Source organism: Cottoperca gobio, unplaced genomic scaffold (genome assembly GCF_900634415.1).
Source record: "Cottoperca gobio unplaced genomic scaffold, fCotGob3.1 fCotGob3_259arrow_ctg1, whole genome shotgun sequence".
NCBI classification, from domain to species: domain Eukaryota; kingdom Metazoa; phylum Chordata; class Actinopteri; order Perciformes; family Bovichtidae; genus Cottoperca; species Cottoperca gobio.
Genome location: NW_021166878.1, coordinates 27,277 through 55,000, shown reverse-complemented (window position 1 = coordinate 55,000; position 27,724 = coordinate 27,277). Strand labels below are relative to the sequence as shown.

The window sequence follows — 27,724 nt, the reverse complement described above, 5'->3', positions numbered from 1 at the left end:
ATAGATAGAAAGATAGATAGATAGATAGATAGATAGATAGATAGATAGATAGATGATAGATAGATGATAGATAGATAGATAGATAGATAGATAGATAGAGAACTTTGTGATGAATTTAACTCTATTAGTGTAGAGGTACCGCTGAGAAATATCAAAACAAAGAAATCTGTATGATGCTTTGTAAGCTTGTTTAATATCATTCAAGTGAATCAATAAATATAATACAGTTATTATTCAACTGTGAAAATTACATTAAATATAAAACATATGTCAATCACACATTTATCGGTTATTTCAGTTTCTTCGCAAAAATATGTTGCTAAGAGTATCACTGTTTATTTCTAGGACTTTACAGATATAAGAAGTGAATGATACTGTTTTTGCAATTTAATCATATTATGTCAGTTATGACTTGATGATAAAGTATTGCATTTTAAATAATTTAACTAATTGATTAGTGAGATCAGTTTGAAATTCCAACGGGGCAACAAGTGACCTTTCTATTGTAGTTTATCATATTCTCAAATGTGGTCAATCTGTAGGCTTAACTGGCTTTACAGAATAATTCAACCGTGAAGTTTTTGTTTCTCAGTTTTCATTCAATCATTTTTTGTCCCTGTCCGATAAAGAGTGCACCCCCAGTGCCCGACGGAAAGGTTAGGGTTAGGGTTCTGTGCAGTGCCCGAAACACACGCTGTGCAGTGCCCGAAACACACGCCGTGCAGTGCCCGAAACACACGCCGTGCAGTGCCCGAAACCCACGCCGTGCAGTGCCCGAAACACGAGCAGTGCAGTGCCCGAAACACGCGCCGTGCAGTGCCCGAAACCCACGCCGTGCAGTGCCCGAAACACGACCAGTGCAGTGCCAGAAACACCGCCGTGCAGTGCCCGAAACACGCGCCGTGCAGTGCCGAAACACGAGCCGTGCAGTGCCCGAAACACGCGCCGTGCAGTGCCCGAAACACGAGCCGTGCAGTGCCCGAAACACGCGCCGTGCAGTGCCCGAAACACGCGCCGTGCAGTGCCCGAAACACGAGCAGTACAGTGCCAGAAACACAGCGGCCCCGTGCAGTGCCCGAAACACGCGCCGTGCAGTGCCCGAAACACGAGCCGTGCAGTGCCCGAAACACGCGCCGTGCAGTGCCCGAAACACGCGCCGTGCAGTGCCCGAAACACGAGCCGTGCAGTGCCCGAAACACGCGCCGTGCAGTGCCGAAACACGCGCCGTGCAGTGCCCGAAACACGAGCAGTACAGTGCCAGAAACACACGGCGTGCAGTGCCCGAAACACGCGCCGTGCAGTGCCCGAAACACGCGCCGTGCAGTGCCCGAAACACGAGCAGTGCAGTGCCAGAAACAGGCGCTGTGCAGTGCCTGAAACACGCGCCGTGCAGTGCCCGAAACACGCGCAGTGCAGTGCCAGAACACGAGCAGTGCAGTGCCCGAAACACACGGCGTGCAGTGCCCGAAACACACGGCGTGCATGCGCCGGCCCGAAACACGCGCCGTGCAGTGCCCGAAACACGAGCAGTGCAGTGCCCGAAACACGCGCAGTGCAGTGCCCGAAACACGCGCCGTGCAGTGCCCGAAACACGCGCCGTGCAGTGCCCGAAACAAGTAAAAGATGTGAAAATGTGGAGAAATACTGGAGAATTGGGACCCCGAGAGGAAACCAGGACAGGGAAATTAAAAAGGGAGTGTGCTGTTAGCTGAGACTTCAAAGTTGAGCCTTTTGCTACTGTATAAACAAATACATTTTATTTATTTAGCGCCTTTCACTCACAGAATTTGAAAAATTACGGAACAGACATTATGGCGCACCACAAGGCTCTATCCTGGGTCCACTACTTTTCTCTAAATGTTACTGCTATCATCCTCAAGCATATTTCAGGTTCGATCACGAGTCCATCATGGCCTCAAACTCATCAATCCTCTGTCTGGTGTTCCCTCTGCGGATCCTCCTGTAGGACACAGTTTGGTACTTTGACGATTGGCGGCTGTCGTTCTTCTTGTCTTCAGTCTCGTCGTTCATATCGTCAGAGTTTGGACCTCCTTTCTCTTTGTCCCCTCGGTCCTCCTTCACGTCCATCACAGGGTTGGATGAGTTTTGCGTGGGACTGAGCTCTTTGCTTCCTCCTCCGGCTCCTGACGACGACTCAGCAGCTGCATCCATCAGAGACACGTTCTCCTCAAACCTGCAAGCTGATGGAAATAGTGGGAAATATTACCTATTTGATTAAAATACATATTTTTAGCATGATATGAGTTGCTCTGTGGAGCTCTTTTTATTTTCATTTGCTTCTAGCAATAGAGTGACTGTCATCTTTGTGGAATTTTAATTAAGTTGTAATGAATTAATTCACTGTCTGGCCTGAATCTCCACTCTGAGTAATTGTGTTTTCAGCCAATCGTTATATAAGATCCTGTCTACACTGCAAACTCTAAACAAAGACTTCCAGTCCGATATTTAAACACTTACAGCAACAAATAACATCAAGTGTATTTCTTATTGGATTGCCTTTTATACAGATCACTTAACTTCGGGTTATTTTTGTATCTTTTTCACAGATTATTTCACTTTATTTGAATCTTTTCTCATCAACTCAATGTGATTAGTTTGTCAGCTTCAAGTCAGATCAACTCCAATCGGCCACATTATATTATATATATATAATGAATGAAAAGGTTTGGAATGTAAATTTGTGAAATAATTCAAATAACATTAATTCCAGCCTGCATTCAATATTATTGATATTCTATTGGGCACTGGTGTTAGCTGCTTTTACACTTTATATTTATTCTCATGTTTTTATATTTTTGAGCAATCTCTAACTGAGTTTTATTTAACTTTGAATTCAATAATCTTACATAAGAACATTTTACCACCTTTATCTTTATATTGAAACTTCAAGGGAAGACCTTTATGAAATTAAACCCTGTTGTAGAATATGATGACTGTGTGTACATTCTGTAATCGCCTCTTTAAATGGTGGCTCAGAGTCTCGCCTGTGCTCACCTGTCTGTAGGTCAGGTGTAATTCCCTGGATGACGGCGTCTGTTTCACCTCGATGTCCTGGAGCAGGAAATGATGTCAGCGTCGTGGTTTCAAGTCGCTCATGTTCCTCCAAACTCTGCGCTTCCTCTACTCTCAGAGTCAGACGATCGTCCTCAGACTTTGTGTCCGTCGGACTTTGTGTTGTCTCTTTGTCGCCGCTCGCTGATGTGAGATAAACTTCCCCAGCGCCTGAGCCTTTCTCTTCTTCTGTGGGGGCTCGGAGAGCTTCCATTCCTGCTTCTGCACCAGCACGACACAGCGATTCAGCACTTTCACAGGCTCGTAGAGGTGCTGGAGGTGATGGAGGTGATGGAGGTGATGGAGGTGATGGATCGTAGTTTGTTTCCTCTTTCCACTCTTTTCCTTCTTCTTCTGTATTTTTCTCTCTGTCTACCATCTCTTCATCTTTTCCATCAACATTTTCTTCTTTCTTACCTCCTCCATATTTTCTTCTTCTTTCTTTACCTCCTCCACATTTTCTTCTTCTTTCTTTACCTCCTCCATCTTTTCTTCTTCTTTCTTTACCTCCTCCCATTTGTCGGCGTTATAGACCTCCTCCATCGTGGGCTGCGTCGGCTCTACCGCCTCCACAGGGGCGGAGGCGGGAGGGACAGCAAGCCAGGGGGGGGCGGTCTAGACCTTCTCCAGCTTTTTTGCTTACGGTATTTACCTCCTCCACATTTTCTTCTTCTTTCTCTACCTTCTCCATCTTTTCTTCTTCTTTCTCTACCTCCTCCACCTTTTCTTCTTCTTTCTTTACCTCCTCCATCTTTTCTTCTTCTTTCTTTACCTCCTCCATCTTTTCTTCTTCTTTCTTGACCTCCTCCATCTTTTCTTCTTCTTTCTTTACCTCCTCCACCTTTTCTTCTTCTTTCTTTACCTCCTCCATCTTTTCTTCTTCTTTCTCTACCTTATCTCCAGCGGTGATTGTAGGAGGAAAAGACGACAAAGGGGCGGAGTGAGGGTCGCGAAATATCAAGCTTGTAGTCTTGTGCTGCTAATGCATCAACCGTGGAGTCTGATTGAGTGACAGGGACATTGTGAGTATTATTATGTAAAGGATACAAAGGGGGATAGGAGGGAATGAAAGAATAAAGCGTGAGTAGGAGTGCTAGAAAGAAGCAAAACGGGGAGGAGGGAGAGAACGGCGAAAACGGTGAGGTTGATGGCGCAGAAAGAGAAAGAGGTCGGACGTTCTTTCGAGAGGAAGACAGAGGGGGAGGAGGAGGGAGAGACCAAGTCCAGATTTGCTGAGGAGGGCAGGGAGTGAGCAACCTGGGAGGAGGATGGCGAGAGAGAAGAAAAGGGTCGGAGGCAGGCGAGACGAAGCAACGGGGAGGAGGAAGGGAGAGAAAGAAGAAGAGGGGAGGAGGAGGATAGAGGAGAAAAAGGGAGGAGGAGGGAGCGAAAGACGAAAAAGGGGAGGCGGAGGGCGCGAAAGAAGAAAAAGGGGAGGAGGAGGGAGAGAGCGACGCAAAAAAAGGGGATGCGGAGGGCGTAGAGAGAAGCACAGGTGCGGCCGGCGGTATCGACCGGAGACAACCGTGCGGATGAGGGAGAGAAAGAAGACAAAGGGGAGGAGGAGGGAGAGAGCGAAGAAAGAGGGGAGGGGGAGGGAGAGAAAAACAAAAAAAAGCAAGAAAGAGGGGATGCGTCAGGTATTGAGAGCCGACAACGTGTAGGCTTCGTTATCTATCTTATAAAAAGGGTATTCTCTTTAGATACCGCCGAAAAGGGGTGCTGATGCTTTCTGAACGAAGAAAGCGTTGCTTTTCTTGAGAGAGGACGCCATCAGGGTGTGAGTCTTAGTTGAGCGACAGGCCAACACCGGTAGGAGGAGGGAGGAAATGACCGCCACTTTGAGGAGGATGTAGATACGTCTCCACCTTGGCGGGCTCGAACATACCGAAATCGGGTCTGCTGGCGTGCTATAAATGCTAAACAGGGATGCTGCAGCTGCTAAATACATCCACCGGGGCGGCGGCGGGGGGAACCGAAGCAGGAGGGGCGGCTTCGGGAGGTAGAGGCGCAAAGAGGGAGGGGATTGAGAGAGCTAATCAACCGGGGAGAGGGCGGGCGAGAACACGCACCGGGGCGGCGTCGGGCGCGAGCGCCTCAGCGGTGCGTCTTTCGTCGCTAGTCGCGCAGCGGGCGGCGTCTGGCGAGACCGCCGCACCTTTTTCGTGGGATGGCGCGAAGGCGCAAAAGGGGCGGGGGAGCGACCGGCGCCAACGGGAGGGCGGGCGGGAAAGCAGCAAGGGGGCGGCGGCGGGCGAGAGGAGCCGCCAGCGGGGCTGCGAGGGCGGGACCGGCGCAACCTGGGCGTGGCGGTCGCGACCCCGCCACCGGCTGGGAGGGCGCGGACCGGCGCCACCGGGGAGGGGGGCTACCGCCGCCACCGGTGCTGAGGCGGGGGTCACCGGCGCCACGGGAGGCGGCGGGCGCGACGGCGCAACCGGGGCTGCGGCGGGCGAGACCTGCGCCAGCGGGGCGGCGGCGGCGGGACCGGCGCCACCGGTGCGGCGGCGGGCGGACCGTCCCCCGGGGCGGCGGCGGGGTCGACCGGCGCCACGGGGCGGCGGTGCGCGACCGTCGCCACCGGTGGGCGGCGGGGGCGACCGGCGCCAACGGGGCGGCGGCTGGCGACCGCCGCCACCCGGGCGGCGGCGGGGGCGACCGGCGCCACGGGGCGCGGCGGGCGGGACCGCCCGCCACCCGGGCGGCGGCGGGCGCGAGCGCCGCACCGGGCGGCGGCGGGCGGGCCCGCCGCCAGCGGGGCGGCCGGCGGGCGCGGCGCCGCCACAGGGGCGGCGGCGTGCGGGACCGCCGCACCGGGGCGGCGGCGGGCGGACCGGCGCACCCGGGGCGGGCGGCGGGCGCGAGTCGACGCAACGGGGCGGCGGCGGGCGGGCCGCGGCCATCCGGGGGGCGGCGGGCGACCGGCGCCACCCGGGCGGAGGAGGGCGCGACGCGGCGCCACCGGGGCGGGGCGGGCGGGAACCGCCGCACCCGGGCGCGGCGGGCGCGACCGCCGCCACCGGGGAGGCGGGCGGGCGGACGCCCGCCGCACGGGGCGGGCGGGCGCGACGCGACACCGGGGCGGCGTCGGGCGAGACCGGCGCCAGAGGGGCGGCGGGCGGGCGCGACCGCCGCAAGCGGGGCGGCGGCGGCGGGACCGGCCCACCGGGGCGGCGGCGGGAGAGACGGCGCCACCGCTGCGGCGGCGGTGCGCGGCGACAGACACAGGGGCGGCGGAGGGCGGGGACCGCCGCACAGGGGCGGGGGGGCGGACCTGCGCCACCCGGGCTGCGGCGGGCGCGAGCGCCGCCACCGGGGCGGCGGCGGGCGCGACCAGAAGACAAGCGGGCGCGCGGAGGGCTAGAAAGCGCACAGGGAGGGGAGGGAGAGAAACGGACGAAGCACTGGAGGAGGAGGAGAGACCGCAGCCAACCGTGCGCGGGCGGTGCGCGACCGGCGCCACAGGGGCTGCGGCGGTCGCACCGGGAGCCAGCTGGGCGGCGGCGGGCGAGACAACAAAGACAGCGGGGAGGAGGAGGGAGGAGCGGCGCCAAAGGGGAGGCGGCGGGCGCGACCGGAGCCAAACGGGAGGAGGAGGGAGAGAAGAAGAAACAGGGGGGGAGAGGAGGAAAGAAGAAAAGGGAGGAGGAGTGAGGAGAAAGGCGCACCTTTCTTCTTCTTTCTCTACCTTCTCCATCTTTTCTTCTTCTTTCTCTACCTCCTCCATCTTTTCTTCTTCTTTCTCTACCTTCTCCACCTTTTCTTCTTCTTTCTTTACCTCCTCCACCTTTTCTTCTTCTTTCTCTACCTCCTCCACCTTTTCTTCTTCTTTCTCTACCTCCTCCACCTTTTCTTCTTCTTTCTCTACCTTCTCCACCTTTTCTTCTTCTTTCTCTACCTCCTCCACCTTTTCTTCTTCTTTCTTTACCTTCTCCACCTTTTCTTCTTCTTTCTCTACCTTCTCCATACACTGTATAATGCTCATTGGTGTGTGTTTGTAGGCTTGAGGCAGATACACTCCATGTCACTGATGCACCGCTTATTCTCTGCTGTTGACATCATACGATAACAAAATGTTCAATTCTCGTTCCAGTTTCTCCCGCAGGTGGAGTGACTCAGAAGCAATCAAGATGTTAGTGAATCTGTTCTGTGCAGCAGCAGAGAGAGAACAGCAGACAGGAGAGAAGATACTGGAGCTGTTATCATCAGTGTGCACATACAAAACATTCCCTCTCCCTCACTGGGATTATTATGATGATGATGATGATGATGATGATCAGTGTAGTGTCCTGCTGGATCTGTACTCCCGCCTGAAGGACCATGAGACTGAAACAGGTCTGAGTGTCCTTCCATCATTACACTCAGTTCTCCAGTCAGCTCCTGCAGTCTGGTCCATAGACCTCTCAGAGAGAAAGACCTCCATCCTCCTGGAAGTATTGAAACTCCAACCAGAGAAGAAACAAGTGGAGCTGACAGGCTGCTCAGGTGAAGAGAGTGAAGTGAGGAGTGTCCTACAGTGTCTGCCTTATATCTCACAGCTCAGGTAAATGGTTTTCTTTTTCATTCTTTCAGTTTTCTATAGAAGCAGTTTCATCTCATTTGAGTGTTTCTGCATGCAGATTACATTTGAACAGATTTCATACTACAGTTCACATGATAGAAAACTTACATCACATCTTTTTTCATCTTCATTTCAGTTTCAGGCCTCAGTCATCAAAACCTTCAGAAGAAATCAAGATGTTAGTGAATCTGTTCTGTGCAGCAGCAGAGAGAGAACAGCAGACAGGAGAGAAGATACTGGAGCTGTTATCATCAGTGTGCACATACAAAACATTCCCTCTCCCTCACTGGGATTATAATAATGATTATGATGATGATGATGATCAGTGTAGTGTCCTGCTGGATCTGTACTCCCGCCTGAAGGACCATGAGACTGAAACAGGTCTGAGTGTTCTTCCATCATTACACTCAGTTCTCCAGTCAGTTCCTGCAGTCTGGTCCATAGACCTCTCAGAGACAAAGACCTCCATCCTCCTGGAAGTGTTGAAACTCCAACCAGAGAAGAAACAAGTGAAGCTGAGAGGCTGCTCACATGAAGAGAGTGAAGTGAGGAGTGTCCTACAGTGTCTGCCTTATATCTCACAGCTCAGGTAAGTCAGATAAATACTGTATATGTAATAATAATAATGTGGCTTCAGAGTTTTCAAAAGATCCAGTTTATAATCTCCAGTTTTTAAAAAGAGTTAATTGATGGGCGTCTACACATGTATTTAATGTAGATAAAGATAAATGCCAGTTCTCAGTTCAGTCATCATTTATCTCCACAGTATTTATATATTGTGATATCACAGTGAAAACACAGCCTCCTGTGTATCATGATGAAAGACATTGTTCTTACAGTAAGATGGTTTGTAATGCAGAATGTCTTGTACTTTACCTTTGCTGTTTTCACACTTCATCCACATTCTTGTGTCTCAGTTGCGATCCAGAGTTCTTCCAGAGAGTGTGTACATTCCTGTCTGTCCGATCCAGAGCGGAGGCTGAGCAGTTGTCCTCTCTGCTGCAGCTGCTGGGGTTCACCCTGCGGTTAACAGGAGACTTACCCAGGAAAACCTGCCGGTCTGTGGGGAGAGTTCTCCGAGTCTGTGGCTCTAAAGTGGATCTCACCCTCACACCCAGAAAGATGTCTGTCAGAGGAGCCTCCCTCCTCTTTAGACGCACAACACATCTTCACAGTCTGAGGTACGTATTTATGTCGTTAATTGTTCTTATGATGCCATCTTGTCCAGTTTAAATGTTTACTTAGTGGTGAAGGTCATTTATGTCACAACTCTGTTTTTGTTTTCAGGCTTTCCATCGACATGGCCTTGCTACTGTGTGGATGGGTAAGAAGACGGAGAGTGGCCTGTCCGGTGACTATTGAAGAGCTATCTCTCTGCCCTCAGACAGCCCTTCCATCACAAAGAGAGAGGAGGGTTGGCAGTAGTTTGGCCTCCCTGCTGAGATACTGGCCAGTCAGACGGTTAGAGCTGACTGAGCTCTGTGTTCCTGCTCTGGCTCTCATTCCACTGCTGCTTCATGATGGCCGTCTAAAACTCACGTACAAGTCTTTCCTGAGCCTCGTAAACACATACTAATGAATGAAATGTATTATTAATATACATATAGTTCTACTTTTTATCTGCAGACTGAGTGAGAAGACTTTCCAGCAGCTCCTCTCCCTCCTCTATGAAAACCAGGATGAGGACTTGACCTGGTGCTTCTTCAGTAAGGTTGGGGGAGACCTGACCTCCTGCAGTCTGAACTGGGAGCTTCTTCACTATCTGCTGCAGCAGCCTTCAGCTCAGACCATCACTGTTAACATGAGGAAGAACCGCTTCTTACAGGAGAGCATCACACGTCTGCTTCCCTTTCTGGATAGGATTGTCTTTAAAATGTGATCAATTAGTTGTTTCTACATTCGACCAGATACAGACATTAATCATTTCCATATGTGTTGTTGTGTCATATGTTTTCACTGAACATAATGTGGTGAATACATTAATGTTTTTCAGGCCCAGTCCCAGCTTTGTGTTGACTGCCATCAGAGAGATTTATAAAGCTGGAGCCAGTCCCCTTATACCCTGTTTACTGAGGTCATTGGATCATGTGATCAGCCTGACCTGCAAAGAGATGGACTCGGTGCACTGTGCTGCTCTGCACTTCACCCTCACACACAGTGACAGAGTGAAGCTGAACCTCCTGTGGACCTCCATACCAGCAGGGGAGATAGAGTCCCTCGTCTCTATGCTGGACAAAGTTTCTCAACTCAGGTCAGACATCAGTGCTCGTTTCTCAATAATAATAATAATAAATAAATAAAATCTTTATTTGTATAGCACCTTTCATACAAGAATTGCAGCCCAAAGTACTTCACAGCAAAAACAAACAATTAGTACAACATTTTACTGAGCATTTACAATAATCACAGTGTTGATGTAAATGTGAAATAGCTTTAAAAATAGCATTAAAAATAATAGCATTAAAAACTAACATTAGTAAAAGTGGAAAAGGCTAATAGTTCAGAGATAAAATAGCAGCTTTAATAAAAGCATTTAAATGAGTTTAAAGTGGCATAAAGTAGCAGCATTATAGATTGTATAAAATATCATTAAAAGGCTAAAGTAAAGAGATATAAAATATCACTATTAAAAGACTAAAGTAAAGAGATATAAAATATCACCATTAAAAGACTAAAGTAAAGAGATATAAAATATCACTATTAAAAGACTAAAGTAAAGAGATATAAAATATCACCATTAAAAGTCTAAAGTAAAGAGATATAAAATATCACTATTAAAAGTCTAAAGTAAAGAGATATAAAATATCACCATTAAAAGTCTAAAGTAAAGAGATATAAAATATCACCATTAAAAGTCTAAAGTAAAGAGATATAAAATATCACCATTAAAAGGCTATTTGAGAGTTGGCAGTGTAACTTGGTGAGGTTCCGTTTAGGGCTTTGTATACAAGAAGGAGGACCTTAAAGTCTAAGAGTTAGTGGAAGCCAGTGTAGAGCGGCTAACACTGGACTGATGTGGTCTCTCGTCTTGGTTCTAGTCAGCAGCCTCGCTGCAGCGTTTTGGATGAGCTGAAGTCTCTCCGTTGTTTTTTTTGGGAGGCCGGTAAAGAGTGCATTACAGTAATCGAGCCGGCTTGATGCTGCAGCTGATACAATACGCTCCCAACACGCAGGATATAACTCACCTATCCCTGGACAATATATATGTATAAAGATATATATGACAATAAAAGATCATTCTGTTTCTTACATATTCTCAAGGTCCACAGTACCTTTATCACCATTCTGTCGGTAATAATCATATCGTACTCACCAAGTTAACGGCTGAGATCTGTGTTCACGCTGCTAAGAAGAAATCTGACGGGTCAAGAAACACCAGCAATAAGACGAGTTCCAGAATATCTGAAACACTTTCTGTGTCGGGAACACTGTATGAAGTGATGATAGGAAAACTACGCAACTCCAGTCAGCACAGTGGCACACTGAAGCAGGAAGTGGATCTTCAAACTGTGATGACTGTTAACGGCTGACCGCTTAATTTTCTCTTCGAACCCGGAAGTTTGTTTTCATCCTTTCTGACAGTATGAACGCTTGTGTTTCTTGACCAATCAAAACGCTTAAAGATGATGTCACCATGTCCCCAAATCTTAGCTATTCACATGATGTCATTATTACTGATAGAAATGAAGGACTACAGTATGATAATAAGACCCAAGTTGATAAGAAACATAATTATCCTCAAATTAGTTTTATTTGTTTGCTTTAGATATGAATCTGCAGATCATATCAACTGATCATTGAAACTATATGGTTACCTTATTTGTTTAATTGTTAAATAAATGTTCCTCCCAGTGTTGACAGGAATCTGCTGCTGAGGTTGGTCCACTGCTGTGCTGCCTCTGACGCCCAGCAGGGGGCAGCAGTGGGTCTGCTCAGGGCTGTGCAGCACAGGCTGGACGTGTCCTGCTCCTCCTGTGTGGAGCTGTCAGAGGAGCATCACACAGAGACTCTCAGTCTGACTGCTGATGACTGCAGGGCCATCTCCACCATCCTGGGACGCAGCAGCCGGGACACACAGCTCCTCATGCAGGACTGTGAGGTGGAGGACAGTGGACTGGACCTGCTGTTTCCTGTCCTGGACAGAGTCCGCCTCAGGTGAGAAAGACCACCAACAGACTGAAACCAGAGAAGAAGCTTGTTTTCCTTCATGATTCTGCATCGTAACAGTTTCTCCTGTTTAGAGCCAGTAAAGCTGTCCTCCTCCAGCTGTTGTCCCTGGTTCCTGTGAACAGTGAGAGGGACACAGTGAGACGGGCAGTGTCCCTCTGTAGAGCCCTGGGTGGAGAGCTGGACCTCAGTCACAGCACTCTGGATCAGCGGTCCTGTGGAGCTTTGGTCCTGATGCTGGACTCCTCTGAAGAGCTGACAGAGCTGGACCTCAGTCACTGTCAGCTCACTGACCAGCTGCTGCTCACACTCTGCACACAGCTGCACAAAGTACAAGTCCTGGAGTGAGTGGCAAACCCTAACCCTTCCTTCAGCACTATCAATAACTCCAAATATAGGGCTGCTGCACCTTAAATATTATATATTAATATATGACTGTCGGTGTGATGATGTGGACAAACTACTTTATAAGACCATCGTATCTGTAGGGTCAGGGCGATGTCTACAGGAAGCTGAAGTAAACACAGACCTCACGATACAGCCTCCAGCAGCAGGATCTGATGTTTCTCTGTGTTTGTGTGCATGTTCCAGTCTGAGTCACAACAACATCACTGATGCTTCAACCGACACGTTACTGCAGCTGGTCTCCCTCAACCCCTCCATTCACACTGTGCGGTGAGCCAACATTCATCGACACTCGTAGGCTTACTCAGAAATCTTTCTAATCGTTCATACTGTTCCTCGTATTCTGGACGAATGACGTCTGTTCTCTCTGCTTTTGTGTTTTCTAGACTCTTCCGGAACAACATTGTGGACAGATCATCCTTCAACAAAGACAAGCAGTTTGAAATATGGTGAAGTGTCGTCAGCGTGGCGGTAATGTGCCGATCGGTACTAATACTGTGTTTGAGGTATCCTGGGTATATGGAAGCCAAGAGCAGAGTGTGATAGTAACTACCTGGAGATCAGGACTTCTCTCTTGTTCTGGAGGTACTGTAGATTATTCTGTCATGGTGCTCATATTCATGATCATTCTCCCGACATCACATTGTTCTCTTGGCCTCGTGATTCAATTCATTCTGGCAAAACAAACAGAAGCCAGAACCGTTTACATTGTTGTTCTTTTGAGAACTGTATTCTGGGACGAATCTTTAGTTAAAGAACAATGACTACAATGATTCCTCAAGTCATGATGTCATAAAGAAACATGGAGATGACAGTGAATCATTTTAACGTTGTGAATGTGCGGACATACAATGTAAGTGACATTTTAAAGAGATGCTTTTCTCTGCTCGTTCTCTTTCCCACATTAAAATCCTTCTTTCACTATAAACTGCAGCTTCTGGCTGTAAGTGAAGTTCTGTGTGAAGCAGTTACCAGCTGAGACTTTGTGCCACGACTCCGACACGAGTTCATATATTCTGCAAAGAATTATTATTGTGAAATGTACGACTGTAAACATTTGAAATGTGTTGCATTATATTCAATGCATCATTTTGAGTTGCAGTCATTACAATCATGTTATGGAGAATTAAAAACACTCGTCTTTAGAAACAGAAACCTGATTTATATTTGAACCATTTCACAAACTTTTGAAACATATTTGAAATGATCAACTTTTATTCTGGGAAACTCAGTTATGTAATTAATAAACATAACTGAGGTCAGCAAGAGCCAACCTGCACCGTGGCAGGGAATTCATACAAGGCTGCTCCACCCCCCTGTGAGGACAACACAATCTTTCTCGACAACCTCAACAATCACTTTGGACGCTTTGAGGCACTAAACAACACAACTGCAAGGAAAGCTGTCCCCAAGCATGATGAACAATCACTGATCCTCGACACAGCTGAGGTCCGGAGGACGCTGAAGAAACAGTATTCCAGGACGGCTGCTCAGGGACTGGACCAGGCTATTGTTCCCTCATGTTTCAAGTCAGCAGAACTGGCCTACAGGGAGGAGGTGAAACACCTGACAGACTGGTGTCACACCAACAACCTGATCCTGAATGTTGACAAAACAAAAGAGATCATTGTTGACTTCAGGAAAAAGCAGCACTGACACACACCGCTCCTCCTCAACGGCTCAGCAGTGAAGACCATAGACAGCACAAAGTTCTCGGGGGTGCAGCTCACAAACAGTCTGACCTGGTCCCTTCACACCTCCTCACTGGTGAAGAAGGCACAGCAGCGCCTGCACTTTCTGCACAGGTTGCAAAGAGCACAGCTCCCCCCCATTATAGAAGACCCCACTCGAAATGACAAAGTTATACTTTATACTTTAAAAATATACTGGATGAAGCTTGACCCTGTGAAATGTGTTATTCTACCAGGACGAAAGAATCCTTCCCGGTGACTGATCAGTCATTGATTGGGGAACAGATGCACTCCTGAATGTTTGTTTCCACAGGAAACTGAGCTGCTGCAGGTGGAGGTGGATCAGAGGAGACCCTGCACAAGTCCAGATGCACTGCTGCCCCTTGACAGGAAGGAGTCATTGTGGAGGTGCAGGTGCAGGTGGAGGTGCAGGTGCAGGTGCAGGTGGAGGTGCAGGTGCAGTAAGTCACTGGAGCAGAGCATCTTCTCATAATAAGAATTTATAAATGCCAAATTGATTGTTGATTAAACTTAAGTTAAAAGTTATTTTACTGTTAAACACAATTATAATGAATAATATTTACTAATCATTAGTAATGCTATAAACGATGTTAGTGGTAATTAGTTTATAAATGATGTATTGCATTCTGATTACATTAATAAACAGTTTATTGTTGCACACATGACTTTATTCACTACAATACGTGTTGATCATTACCAAATGATTTGTAAAACATCTTTAAACATTACATGAATAGACCAGAAACAAATGAACCATTACAAATATTCACTATCTAAATAATGTTTATGGATGCTTTGCAAAGTATTTATTAATTTAACAAGGTCTTATAATTATAAGTTGTCGCGTCATAATAGAAATCCAAATAATGTTTATTAGACGGTTTACAAACTATTAAAGTGTTTCAAATATCTGCTGTTCTTAAATATGTGCAACAAAAAACTGTTAATATAACATTTATTAATTGTCATATAGTTTTTTAACAGTAAAATAACGTTTTACTTCATCAGTAATTGTTTATTAATGTTTATATATAATTACTTGGGTTTTTCTATGTTCTGCTACTTTATACTTGTACTCCACTTCTTCTCAGATTAACACAAAATATAATAAATATATCTGTATTTGAGCCATAAGGCTGTACTGTAACACAACATTAGCACCTGCTGCATTGTGATGCTAGCACTTCGTGTGAACCTTGTTTCTCCAAGTCATCGTTTAATAGACGATCTTTGGTCCGAACAGGTGCATTGTGGGAAGCCGTCTCTGACGCTGTATGTTTATTTCATGACATTAACGCCACTTTTCTCTCTGTATTAACGCTAAAATGCACATTAAAGCCCACTTTAGAGAGTTATTAATGTAAAACACGTCAGGACGGACTGCAACATGGAAGCTGCTGAAGGTAAAGACTTGAGCTAGCTCACAGCGAGAGGACGGTGCTAATGCGGCGCATACAGTTAGCTTGAAATGCTAACACTAATCTATCTGCAGTATTTCATGTGACAGCCTTCTGTGTATTCATTCAGAGATGTTAATAAAACAGCACAACGGAATGATTCCTCCCATCTAATGATGCAACATGATGGTAGCCCTCAGGGAGACCTGTCTTAAAGTAGAGACAGCTGGTGGCCTGACAACTAGTCAGAAACGATTTGATAATTGAGTAATGAATGCATTTGTTTCAATAACTAATGGAGAATCAAACGTAATGTCTACGAGCACATGTTTTGTGTGAGATGGAGGCTGAAGATAGTCTTCACCCCCACAGAGTAATTCAACCATATGTCACTGAAGGTTATTCTGATGCTCCCCTGGCAGGTGTCAGCAGTGCCACGCCCACAGACGAGATGAACGGAGCTGGAAACTTGATGGATTTCCTGGACGAGCCTTTTCCTGATGTGGGCACGTATGAAGACTTCCACACCATCGACTGGCTGAGGGAGAAATCCAGAGACACGGACCGGCACCGCAAGGTTCAATCAGCCTTTCTATATACACACATACAGTATACTTAGCTACTTGATGTTTCTTATTCAGCAGTTGTTGTTCCCGAAGTTCTTCTCTCTGTTACTATCGTGTTGTTATAAACCTGAAGAACATTAAAGGAACAGTTCAGGTAAATGTTGAGACTGCTGTGTGACATGTTGCAGAATGACCTGCCCTCCACGATATTACAGGTAACATTCGTCCTTTGAAATGCACAAAGGCCCAGAGCTTTTCTCCTGAGTAACACACGTTGAACAGATCTGGACAGTGAGTGGGGAGGACTTGCTGTTACCATCTTTGTCCAGTGAGTTCCTAAAGAGTAGAAACCTGGGACTTTCTATTGAATCATCAGCTAGTCAATGCAAAGTGAATATCATTCATCTCTCCTCTCCCAGATCACCAGTAAGAGCAAAGAGTCCTTCTGGGAGCTGATCAAGAGCCTGCTGGACGCCTGGTCAGGATGGGTGGTGATGCTGCTCATCGGACTCCTCTCAGGTCAGGAGGGAGGAGGGAGGAGGAGGAGGGAGGGAGGGAGGGAGGAGGAGGAGGAGGGAGGGAGGAGGAGGAGGAGGAGGGGAGGAGGGAGGAGGAGGAGGAGGAGGGGGGAGGGGAGGAGGAGGGGGAGGAGGGAGGAGGGAGGAGGAGGAGGAGGGCCTGAAACATCTTCTCTCATTGTGAAACTTTGTCATGAGGTGCACTGACGCTGTCTGCTTTCTGCAGGTACGCTGGCCGGAGTGATTGACCTGGCGGTGGACTGGATGACAGACCTGAAGGAAGGCGTGTGTCTGACGGCCTTCTGGTACAGCCACGAGCAGTGCTGCTGGACGTCCAACGAGACGACCTTTGACGACCGGGACAAGTGTCCACAGTGGCAGAAGTGGGCCGAGCTGATGACGGGCCACGCCGAGGTCAGACCTGACTCGCCAAAATAAAACAGCACAGAAGTTCAACCCACAGCTGCACAATTCTTCTTCATTGATAATCTTAGATCTACGAGAGACACAGACACAATAATGTAGTCTTTAAATCATTAATCGGGAAATGATAAAAAATAAGGTTTCTATACACGTCTGTAGCTCGAGCGTCTCGTGTGCCGCATCATCGAATTGGTTTTGATCTGACTTCTTTCAGGGAGCGGGAGCATACGTGCTGAACTACTTCCTGTACGTTCTGTGGGCTCTGCTGTTTTCCTTCCTGGCGGTGTCGTTGGTGCGAGTGTTCGCTCCGTACGCCTGCGGTTCAGGGATCCCAGAGGTGAACGTTAACTCTTGTGCATCACTGGGGACATGTGCATACGTTTAGTCTCCTATAATAAGACTATGAAACCATTTCAACATCTTTCTCTTCCAGCAGACATTTCCCTGAGTTTCCCTGTTTTCTGTGCAGATCAAGACGATCCTCAGCGGCTTCATCATCAGAGGCTACCTCGGGAAATGGACCCTGCTGATCAAGACGGTCACCCTGGTTCTGGCCGTGTCGTCGGGGCTCAGCCTGGGGAAGGAGGGCCCTCTGGTCCACGTGGCCTGCTGCTGCGGAAACCTCTTCTGCAGCCTCTTCTCCAAGTACAGCAAGAACGAGGGCAAGCGCAGAGAGGTACGCTGCTGATGGTGCACATGATGGTGCACATGATGGTACACATGATGGTGCACATGATGGTGCACATGATGGTACACATGATGGTGCACATGATGGTGCACATGATGGTACACATGATGGTGCACATGATGGTGCACATGATGGTGCACATGATGATGGTACACATAATGGTGCACATGATGGTGCACATGATGGTACACATGATGGTGCACATGATGGTACACATGATGGTGCACATGATGGTGCACATGATGGTGCACATGATGATGGTGCACATGATGGTGCACATGATGATGGTACACATAATGGTGCACATGATGGTGCACATGATGGTGACGTGCGTTTGTTATATTATGTGCGAGTATTTCGTCCAGCACTGAAACATGTCGAGCGGTGATTGCAGAGTTTCGCTGCGTTCAGGAAACGCTGGTGAGAGTGTAAGTGGCTGACCTCTGACCTCTGACCTCTGACCTCAGGTGTTATCAGCGGCAGCAGCAGCTGGAGTGTCGGTGGCCTTTGGAGCGCCCATCGGAGGAGTTCTGTTCAGCCTGGAGGAGGTTTGTTAAACATGCTGACCCGTGACGCAGAGCGCCGGTTCTTGTTTACTTGTTCGGCGCTCTGTGTCACAAAGTGAAGGAAAGCATGTGAGCTGGTCTCCAGAACTCTCCTGACGGTCGCCCGTCCTTCGTCTCCTGCAGGTCAGTTACTACTTCCCTCTGAAGACTCTGTGGCGCTCGTTCTTCGCCGCCCTGGTCGCCGCCTTCACACTGCGCGCCATCAACCCGTTTGGTAACAGCCGCCTGGTGCTCTTCTACGTGGAGTACCACACGCCGTGGTACATGGCCGAGCTGGTGCCGTTCATCCTGCTGGGCGTGTTTGGCGGCCTCTGGGGGACCCTCTTCATCAAGGCCAACATAGCCTGGTGCCGTCGGAGGAAGACCACCCAGCTGGGGAAGTATCCGGTCTTGGAGGTCATCGCCGTGACGGGTATCACCGCCTTGCTGGCGTTTCCCAACCCGTATACCCGTCGCAGCACCAGCGAGCTCATCTCTGAGCTCTTCAACGACTGCGGCGCGCTGGAGTCGTCGCAGCTCTGTGATTACATTAATAACCCCAACATGAGTCGGCCGGTGGACGACATCCCAGACCGACCGGCGGGACCCGGGGTGTACAACGCTCTGTGGCAGCTCGCGCTCGCTCTCGTCTTCAAGATCGTCATCACTATCTTCACCTTCGGCATGAAGGTGAGTACCAAGACGACGCCGAGGAATACGTTTGGTTTGTTTGTTGTTTTCTCCTCGTTAAACGTACTTTATGTTAGTCCTGAACGTTCTCACAGAAACAAGCTGACAGACGTTAGCGGCGGCCGAACAGCGTGCAGGAGAAACTCTGATGTTTAACCTTTGAATCAGAGAGACAACTCCCATGATGCACCACTGCTGCACCAGGAGCACTGAAGGATCCTGACGGGAGAAGCTGACCGTTGTTATTGTTTAACTGTGCAGATTAATGTAAACATGTGTGAGTGCCTCACACTGTGCAGACGCCACTGCTCACACGAGGTGATGATGTCACACAGGAAGACGTGTATAAATGTGAACCACGTGCTCGGCTGTTTGTAACTCGCTCGTCCTCCGTTTCCCCTCCAGATCCCGTCGGGGCTCTTTATTCCCAGCATGGCGGTCGGAGCTATTGCAGGACGGATCGTGGGGATCGCCGTGGAGCAAATGGCGTACCACCACCACGACTGGATCATCTTCAAGAACTGGTGCCGGCCCGGCGCAGACTGTGTCACGCCGGGACTCTACGCCATGGTGGGAGCCGCCGCCTGTCTGGGTGAGCGTGATGTGCAGTCAGTCGTTGTTTCTGCTGTTGCTTTGTGAAATGTTCCATGTGAGGAAGCAGCTTCACGTACACGCGTTGTGATGACGCTGCATGACAACATGTACTGTAAGTGAAATAAAGCAGCTGCGTCCCTTCAGGCGGGGTGACCAGGATGACCGTCTCCCTGGTGGTCATCATGTTCGAGCTCACCGGCGGGTTGGAGTACATCGTCCCCCTAATGGCCGCCGCCGTCACCAGCAAATGGGTGGCGGACGCCTTCGGGAAGGAGGGCATCTACGAGTCTCACATCCAGCTCAACGGCTACCCCTACCTGGACGTCAGGGACGAGTTCACCCACCGCACCCTGGCCACCGACGTGATGCGGCCCCGCAGGAACGACCCCCCCCTGGCCGTCCTCACCCAGGACAGCACCACGGTGGAGGACGTGGAGACGCTGATCAAAGACACCGACTATAACGGCTTCCCGGTGGTCGTGTCCCGAGAGTCGGAGAGGCTCATCGGCTTCGTTCAGCGCCGGGATCTCACCCTCGCCATCAGTGAGTTAAACACACACTGCAGGTGAACAGGGTCCTGCAGGTGAACAGGGTCACTCACACACTCACTCACACACTCACTCACACACACACTCTCACTCACTCACACACTCACTCACACACACACTCTCACTCACTCACTCACACACTCACACACTCACTCACACACTCACTCACACACTCACTCACTCACACACTCACTCACACACACACTCTCACACTCACTCACTCACTCACTCACACACTCACACACTCACTCACACACACACTCTCACTCACTCACACACTCACTCACACACACACTCTCACTCACTCACACACTCACACACTCACTCACACACTCACTCACACACTCACTCACACACTCACACACTCACACACTCACACACTCACTCACACACACACTCACTCACTTCACTCACTCACACACTCACACACTCACTCACACACTCACTCACTCACTCACTCACACACTCACTCACGCACACACTCTCACTCACTCACACACTCACTCACACACACACTCTCACTCACTCACTCACACACTCACACACTCACTCACACACTCACTCACTCACACACTCACTCACACACACACTCTCACTCACTCACGCACTCACTCACACACTCACTCACACACTCACTCACACACTCACTCACACACTCACACACTCACTCACACACTCACTCACTCACACACTCACTCACACACACACTCTCACTCACTCACACACTCACTCACACTCACTCACACACTCACTCACACACTCACTCACTCACACACTCACTCACTCACTCACTCACACACACTCACTCACACACACTCACTCACACACACTCACTCACTCACTCACACACTCACTCACACACTCACACACTCACTCACACACTCACTCACACACTCACTCACACACACACACTCTCACTCACTCACACACTCACTCACTCACACACTCACTCACACACTCACTCACACACTCACTCACACACTCACTCACACACTCACTCACACACTCACTCACTCACTCACTCACTCACACACTCACTCACTCACACACTCACACACTCACTCACACACTCACTCACACACTCACTCACACACACACTCTCACCTCACTCACCACACTCACTCACTCACACACTCACTCACACACTCACTCACACCACACTCTCACTCACTCACACCTCACTCACACCCTCACTCACTCACTCACTCACTCACACCCTCACTCCCACAACCCCACACTCTCACTCACTCCCCCACTCACACACTCACTCACCACTCACTCACCTCACTCACACACTCCCTCACACACCCCCTCACTCACCACACACCTCTCCCTCACTCACACTCTCACTCACACACTCACACACCCTCCCACCTTCACTCACCACACTCACTCCCCCACACACACTCTCACTCACTCACACCACTCCCTCTCCCCCACTCACTCACCCCCACTCCCCTCCCACCCTCACTCACACACTCACTCACACACTCACTCACACCTCACTCACACCCTCCCTCACTCACCCTCCCACCCTCATCTCACACACTCACACTCACTCACACATTCATCACACACTCACTCACACACCCACTCACTCACTCACACACTCACTCACTCACCACTCACACACTACACTCTCAACTCACTCACACAACTCACTCACAACTCATCACTCACACACTCACACTCACACACACTCACTCTCAACTCCACTCACTCACACACTCACTCACACACTCACTCACACACTCCTCTCTCACACACTCACTCCTCACACTACTCACTCACACTCACTCACTCACTCACTCACACAACTCCTCTCACACACTCACTCACTCACACACTCACTCACACACACACTCATCTCACCACTCACTCACTCACTCACACACTCACTCACACACTCACTCAACTCTCTCACACTCACTCTCTCACACTCACTCACTCACACACTCACTCACATCAGGAAACACGGAGCAGATTAATTTGACAACGCGGCGCGTCTCCCCCGTCTGTCTGCAGAGACCGCCCGTCAGAAGCAGGACGGCGTGGTGAGCAGCTCGGTGGTCTACTTCACCGAGGACGCGCCGCAGCTGCCGGCCAGTAACCCGCAGCCTCTGAAGCTGCGACGCATCCTGAACCTCAGCCCCTTCACCGTCACCGACCACACGCCCATGGAGACGGTGGTGGACATCTTCCGCAAGCTGGGCCTCCGCCAGTGTCTGGTCACCCGGAGCGGGTAAGAGGTGGACAGTTGGCTAAATGAAATGCTTTGACCCTTGACCTTCTTCAGTGTGACGTCATGATCCTTCATGATGGTTCATTGATTAACTGATCAGAAACGTTATCGCTGAGAATGTTGTTGGAAAGACAGGAAGTGACCTCTGACCTTGTGTGTTTCTGTTCAGGCGTCTCCTCGGCATCATCACCAAGAAGGACGTTCTGCGACACATGGCTCAGATGATGAACCAGGATCCAGAGTCCATCATGTTTAATTAGCCAGAGACGAGCTTCACTCCTGCGACCGGCGGTGTAAATAGGTGAAACCGGTGCGACGCTACTGTAACTGTGAGAAGCCCCTCCCCCCTCCTGCCAGGCCCGACCCAGCTGCTCCACGTGTGTTCAATATGTTCGCAACCATCTCACACTGTCGCACACTGAGCCGAGGAAGAGTTCTGATCAGGTGAAGCTTCTTCTCTTCATCATCTGAGAAGACTTTAGCACGGCTAAAGCCAAACTCTGGATCCTCGTGTGTGTGTGTGTGTGTGTGTGTGTGACTGTGTGTGTGTCTGTGTGTGTGTGTGTGACTGTGTGTGTGTGTGTGTGACTGTGTGTGTCTGACTGTGTGTGTGTGTGACTGTGTGTGTGTGTCTGTGTGAGACTGTATGTGTGTGTGTGTGTGTGTGTGTGAGACTGTATGTGTGTGTGTGAGACTGTGTGTGTGACTGTGTGTGTGAGACTGTGTGTGTGTGTGTGTGAGACTGTGTGTGTGAGACTGTGTGTGTGTGACTGTGTGTGTGAGACTGTGTGTGTGTACGTCTGGCTAATAATCTATTAGGATATCATGTCGTTTGATTTCCGCCTGATGAGACTCATAGATGGTTATTAATGGTGAACTGATGAACTGGTGAACGGTGAATGGTGAACTGATGAACTGGTGAACGGTGAATGGTGAACTGATGAATGGTGAACTGATGAATGGTGAACTGGTGAATGGTGAACTGGTGAATGGTGAACTGATGAATGGTGAACTGATGAATGGTGAACTGATGAATGGTGAACTGGTGAATGGTGAACTGGTGAATGGTGAACTGATGAATGGTGAACTGGTGAATGGTGAACTGATGAATGGTGAACTGATGAATGGTGAACTGGTGAATGGTGAACTGGTGAATGGTGAACTGATGAATGGTGAACTGGTGAATGGTGAACTGGTGAATGGTGAACTGGTGAATGGTGAACTGGTGAATGGTGAAATGGTGAACTGATGAATGGTGAACTGGTGAATGGTGAACTGGTGAATGGTGAACTGGTGAATGGTGAACTGGTGAATGGTGAACTGATGAATGGTGAACTGATGAATGGTGAACTGGTGAATGGTGAACTGATGAATGGTGAACTGGTGAATGGTGAACTGGTGAATGGTGAACTGATGAATGGTGAACTGGTGAATGGTGAACTGATGAATGGTGAACTGGTGAATGGTGAACTGATGAATGGTGAACTGGTGAATGGTGAACTGATGAATGGTGAACTGGTGAATGGTGAACTGATGAATGGTGAACTGGTGAATGGTGAACTGGTGAATGGTGAACTGGTGAATGGTGAACTGGTGAATGGTGAACTGATGAATGGTGAACTGGTGAATGGTGAACTGGTGAATGGTGAACTGGTGAATGGTGAACTGGTGAATGGTCAGATTGGTTGAGGCCGCGCTGCCACTTGACAGGAGTAAAAGTATAAAGCTGGAATGCTTCGCACAGAGCACCACACTGGATCATGATGTCGCTGTAGAAGAGTTCAGACCAGTGCAAGAACCATCAAATCTGAGTGATTTGATGGTTCTTGCACTATAATGGGAGTAATAAAAGAATAACGCGCGATCTTCTGAACTGTAACACTGAAGGCGTTTAGAGGCGGAGCGTTTGGGACTGTTGCTGCCGTGTTCATGTTTCTGTTACTTTGACCTGAAGGCACAAACTGTTCATTTAATCGTGTCAAACCCCCACCCTAATGTTTTCACGTAAGATTGCACCAAACCCAGTTCTCTGCTTCCTGCTTCCTGCTTCCTGCTTCCTGCTTCCTGCTTCCGGACACACGTCCAGTGTCTTCATCTGCTCGGTCCGTTGCTGTCGTGATATTGTTGTAGTGAAGGGTCCGAGCTCCCAGCTGCTAACGGGACATAAAGACTGGAACACACTCCATGTTGTTTTTAAACGCCTACAGAACGTATTGAATCATCAAGTGTTGTATATATCTAACTAACGTTGAGCCCTGGGTATTTGTTGTTTTGAACTAAATATTTATCAGACGCATAACTCGTACAGAAAACACATATTTGCATTTTGTTTCTTTTTTGAATTTGTAAATGAAGTGATTGAAAAATAAACCTTCAGACGGTGAATAAACGTGTTTCACATCAGAGCTTTTAATGTCGTTCACATTAAAGTGTTTTTATGAAACCGATGGCAAGAAACACAAAACTATTCTGTGCAGGTTAATTTAAACACTTTACCAAACTAAGAATATCTCCAGACTTCTCTTTAATGTCGTCCCACTTTTACAGAAAATGCAAAGAGTACATTGTCCACCAGGTGGCGCTGCTCCTCCTGACATGTTAACTAAACAGCTAATTATGTCATTAGTGTAGCTATTAAAAGAAAGCAACGTAACACACACTAATAAATACAGAAACTTGAACATTCTGTGAGATTATAAAATCATAACTTCCTGCTCCCCACGTTAACGTCAGAATATGTTATGTTATATATTAACCTACAATGAGAAACACACACTTCAGAATGAGCATTTAAACTACCCCAACACGTACATGTTTCTTTAAAAGCTGGATGAGCTACTTCACAGCATGTTCTCCAGATCAGCTGCTCCGTCACGCGCTGCTCGTCCCCTTCTGGCTCGCGCTCTCCAGGTCGGAGTAGTGCTGCAGGGCCCGTCGCACCGGCTCCACGATGTGCTGCTGGAGACATCACGGCACATTTCAGACACAACTATGGGATGGATTCACTGCTCTTGTGCTGCTTCACAGATTGCCACGTCTTGTTACATGTTGCAGTGTTTGCACTTTGATGAAGACGGTTGTGACAGCAGGTGTAACCCTGAGAGGCAGCGGGGAGGCTCTACCTGCAGGCAGGGGAACAGCTTGGTGAGCTCGGAGAAGAGCGGCAGCAGCACGAACCGGATGAAGTTGGTCTGAGAGGACGGTTTGGACACTTTGTCTCGGTCCATGAAGGGAGCCACTGGCAGCCCTTTGAGCTTCTCTGAGTCGCTCTGCACAACAAGAACATTTCATTTCCCTGCAGTCCTGACCGTCAACCTGTGGCTCCTGTTTAAACAAATACCTTCTTATGAATATATGTTGAACCCTCACGCATCCTTTAAAGTTGCTCTGATGTCCTGAAAGGGCAAAAACTGCCATAAAAATAAATATTAATACCTAATACAATGTTTGTTTGTATTATTGTTTGCTGTGCACCAGATGCTGAAGCAGTCTGAGATGTGTGTAATGATGCACTTCTGTGTGTACTTTAGATACACACTTTATTATAGTGTTATCACAGGAGCTGAGAGTAAACTCATTAAATAACACGATGATGTAAGGGTCAAAGGTCAAAGGTCGCTGAGTGTCAGTGAGGAACCTGGTGGAAGAACTCCTGCAGCAGACAGTCCAGCCAGGGCTCGGCCACCGCCATCGGCCTCGCCTCGTTGGAGATGTCGCTCACCTTCACCATGATCTTCATCAGCTGCACAGGGTTGTATTTCTCTTATCGTACTGAATAAGAACATGAGATGAACTAATAATAAGTCACATGAGATGTGATATATAAGCTCTTTACCACTTCCTTGTGCTCCTTGTTGCTGAAGTCGAACACCGGCTGGAAGCTCTTGAATTGGCTGAGGATGTCGTTGTGTCTCGCCATGTCGGTGGCCAGAATACATCTGGAAGAGAAGATGTGTAAAGAGAAGAAGCGACAGGGAGCGGAGGCTGCCGGCCGGAGCCTCACCTGATCACTCCTCCCCGGATGTGTTTGTAATGTTCACACGTCACGTTCTTCAGGATGTTGCACTCCGGCTGCAAACACAGAGTCGCTCTTACAACACTTCAAGCTCTGCAATCCATCAAACACTATGATGTCATCAAGAAAGTACAGATGTCTAATGTTCACAGGTGAGACGTGTGAGGAACACGGTGGACAGATGTCTAATGTTCACAGGTGAGACGTGTGAGGAACACGGTGGACAGATGTCTAATGTTCACAGGTGAGACATGTGAGGAACACGCTGGACAGATGTCTAATGTTCACAGGTGAGACATGTGAGGAACACGGTGGACAGATGTCTAATGTTCACAGGTGAGACATGTGAGGAACACGGTGGACAGATGTCTAATGTTTACAGGTGAGACATGAGGAACACGGTGGACAGATGTCTAATGTTCACAGGTGACATGTGAGGAACACGCTGGACAGATGTCTAATGTTCACAGGTGAGACATGTGAGGAACACGCTGGACAGATGTCTAATGTTCACAGGTGAGACATGTGAGGAACACGGTGGACAGATGTCTAATGTTCACAGGTGAGACATGTGAGGAACACGGTGGACAGATGTCTAATGTTCACAGGTGACATGTGAGGAACACGGTGGACAGATGTCTAATGTTTACAGGTGAGACATGTGAGGAACACGGTGGACAGATGTCTAATGTTTACAGGTGAGACATGAGGAACACGGTGGACAGATGTCTAATGTTTACAGGTGAGACATGTGAGGAACACGGTGGAGATGAACAGGACAGATGTTTGAACCTTGGACATGATGCTGAAGGCCACGGCACAGTGATGGTTCTCCAGCGGGGAGATGTCGTTGTAGCGCAGAGCCAGTTCTGTCTGAGCATTGATCTGTGAGGTGAGACAGGTTAACAGACAGCTGACACAGACAGGCAGGCAGGCAGACAGACAGGCAGACAGAGAGACAGAGAGACAGGCAGACAGACAGAGACAGAGAGACAGGCAGACAGACAGAGAGACAGACAGACAGGCAGACAGAGAGAGAGAGAGACAGACAGACAGGCAGGCAGACAGAGAGACAGAGAGACAGACAGGCAGACAGGGACCTGGTAAGCGTTGTTGTATCCGGGGTGGTCGAGGTCGTGGCACAGCGCTGAGGTCAACATGATCAGCAGGTCGATTGTGGAGATTTTGCTCTGCAGGTCTGTGAGCCAGATGAGGCCGTACATCTGCAAAGACACTCAGGATCAGCTGAGACACTCAGGATCAACAGAGACACTCAGGATCAGCAGAGACACTCAGGATCAACAGAGACACTCAGGATCAGCAGAGACACTCAGGATCAACAGAGACACTCAGGATCAAGCAGAGACACTCAGGATCAACAGAGACACTCAGGATCAACAGAGACACTCAGGATCAACAGAGACACTCAGGATCAACAGAGACACTCAGGATCAACAGAGACACTCAGGATCAACAGAGACACTCAGGATCAACAGAGACACTCAGGATCAGCAGAGACACTCAGGATCAACAGAGACACTCAGGATCAACAGAGACACTCAGGATCAACAGAGACACTCA

At 48.9% G+C, this 27,724-nt stretch overlaps 5 protein-coding genes across 12 annotated transcripts; 3 read left to right on the top strand and 2 right to left on the bottom strand.

Moving 5' to 3' along the window:
• Positions 1-1,507: 1,507 nt before the first annotated feature.
• On the bottom strand, positions 1,508-3,464 carry LOC115005123 (vasodilator-stimulated phosphoprotein). The gene is made up of 2 exons (XM_029426934.1): positions 3,016-3,464; positions 1,508-2,201 (listed from the first exon to the last, which is right to left on the bottom strand). The coding sequence occupies exons 1-2, from the start codon at positions 3,449-3,451 to the stop codon at positions 1,897-1,899; spliced, it is 741 nt and encodes a 246-aa protein (XP_029282794.1). The 5' UTR covers positions 3,452-3,464; the 3' UTR covers positions 1,508-1,896.
• Positions 3,465-5,242: 1,778 nt separating this feature from the next.
• LOC115005118 (glycine-rich cell wall structural protein 1.8) lies at positions 5,243-6,436 on the top strand. Its single transcript, XM_029426929.1, has one exon. The coding sequence runs from the start codon at positions 5,243-5,245 to the stop codon at positions 6,434-6,436; it is 1,194 nt and encodes a 397-aa protein (XP_029282789.1).
• A 732-nt stretch (positions 6,437-7,168) lies between these two features.
• Positions 7,169-13,360, top strand: LOC115005114 (uncharacterized). Of its 3 annotated transcripts, XM_029426923.1 has the most exons (10): positions 7,169-7,615; positions 7,770-8,222; positions 8,551-8,814; positions 8,921-9,172; positions 9,260-9,508; positions 9,627-9,884; positions 11,486-11,788; positions 11,875-12,144; positions 12,392-12,475; positions 12,592-13,360. In XM_029426923.1, exons 1-10 carry the CDS (start codon positions 7,203-7,205, stop codon positions 12,656-12,658), a joined length of 2,613 nt encoding a protein of 870 aa, XP_029282783.1. In that variant the 5' UTR covers positions 7,169-7,202; the 3' UTR covers positions 12,659-13,360. The 3 variants fall into 3 exon arrangements, with proteins under 3 accessions (XP_029282783.1, XP_029282785.1, XP_029282784.1); XM_029426925.1 differs by lacking the exon at positions 7,770-8,222; XM_029426924.1 differs by lacking the exon at positions 12,592-13,360 and having other exon boundaries at positions 12,289-12,429.
• Positions 13,361-13,908: 548 nt separating this feature from the next.
• clcn4 (chloride channel, voltage-sensitive 4) lies at positions 13,909-22,709 on the top strand. Of its 5 annotated transcripts, none has more exons than XM_029426935.1 (12): positions 13,909-14,352; positions 15,737-15,891; positions 16,300-16,399; positions 16,625-16,812; positions 17,036-17,158; positions 17,291-17,497; positions 17,977-18,057; positions 18,199-18,744; positions 19,150-19,336; positions 19,483-19,881; positions 21,912-22,128; positions 22,298-22,709. In XM_029426935.1, exons 1-12 carry the CDS (start codon positions 14,265-14,267, stop codon positions 22,386-22,388), a joined length of 2,382 nt encoding a protein of 793 aa, XP_029282795.1. In that variant the 5' UTR covers positions 13,909-14,264; the 3' UTR covers positions 22,389-22,709. The 5 variants fall into 5 exon arrangements, with proteins under 5 accessions (XP_029282795.1, XP_029282799.1, XP_029282797.1 ...); XM_029426939.1 differs by having other exon boundaries at positions 14,176-14,357; XM_029426937.1 differs by lacking the exon at positions 13,909-14,352 and adding an exon at positions 14,933-15,189.
• Positions 22,710-24,513: 1,804 nt separating this feature from the next.
• On the bottom strand, positions 24,514-27,463 carry LOC115005113 (high affinity cGMP-specific 3',5'-cyclic phosphodiesterase 9A-like). Of its 2 annotated transcripts, none has more exons than XM_029426922.1 (7): positions 27,244-27,463; positions 26,936-27,028; positions 26,132-26,199; positions 25,964-26,066; positions 25,766-25,870; positions 25,251-25,397; positions 24,514-25,083 (listed from the first exon to the last, which is right to left on the bottom strand). In XM_029426922.1, the coding sequence occupies exons 1-7, from the start codon at positions 27,364-27,366 to the stop codon at positions 25,000-25,002; spliced, it is 723 nt and encodes a 240-aa protein (XP_029282782.1). In that variant the 5' UTR covers positions 27,367-27,463; the 3' UTR covers positions 24,514-24,999. The 2 variants fall into 2 exon arrangements, with proteins under 2 accessions (XP_029282782.1, XP_029282781.1); XM_029426921.1 differs by having other exon boundaries at positions 24,514-25,086; positions 27,244-27,462.
• Positions 27,464-27,724: the final 261 nt, after the last annotated feature.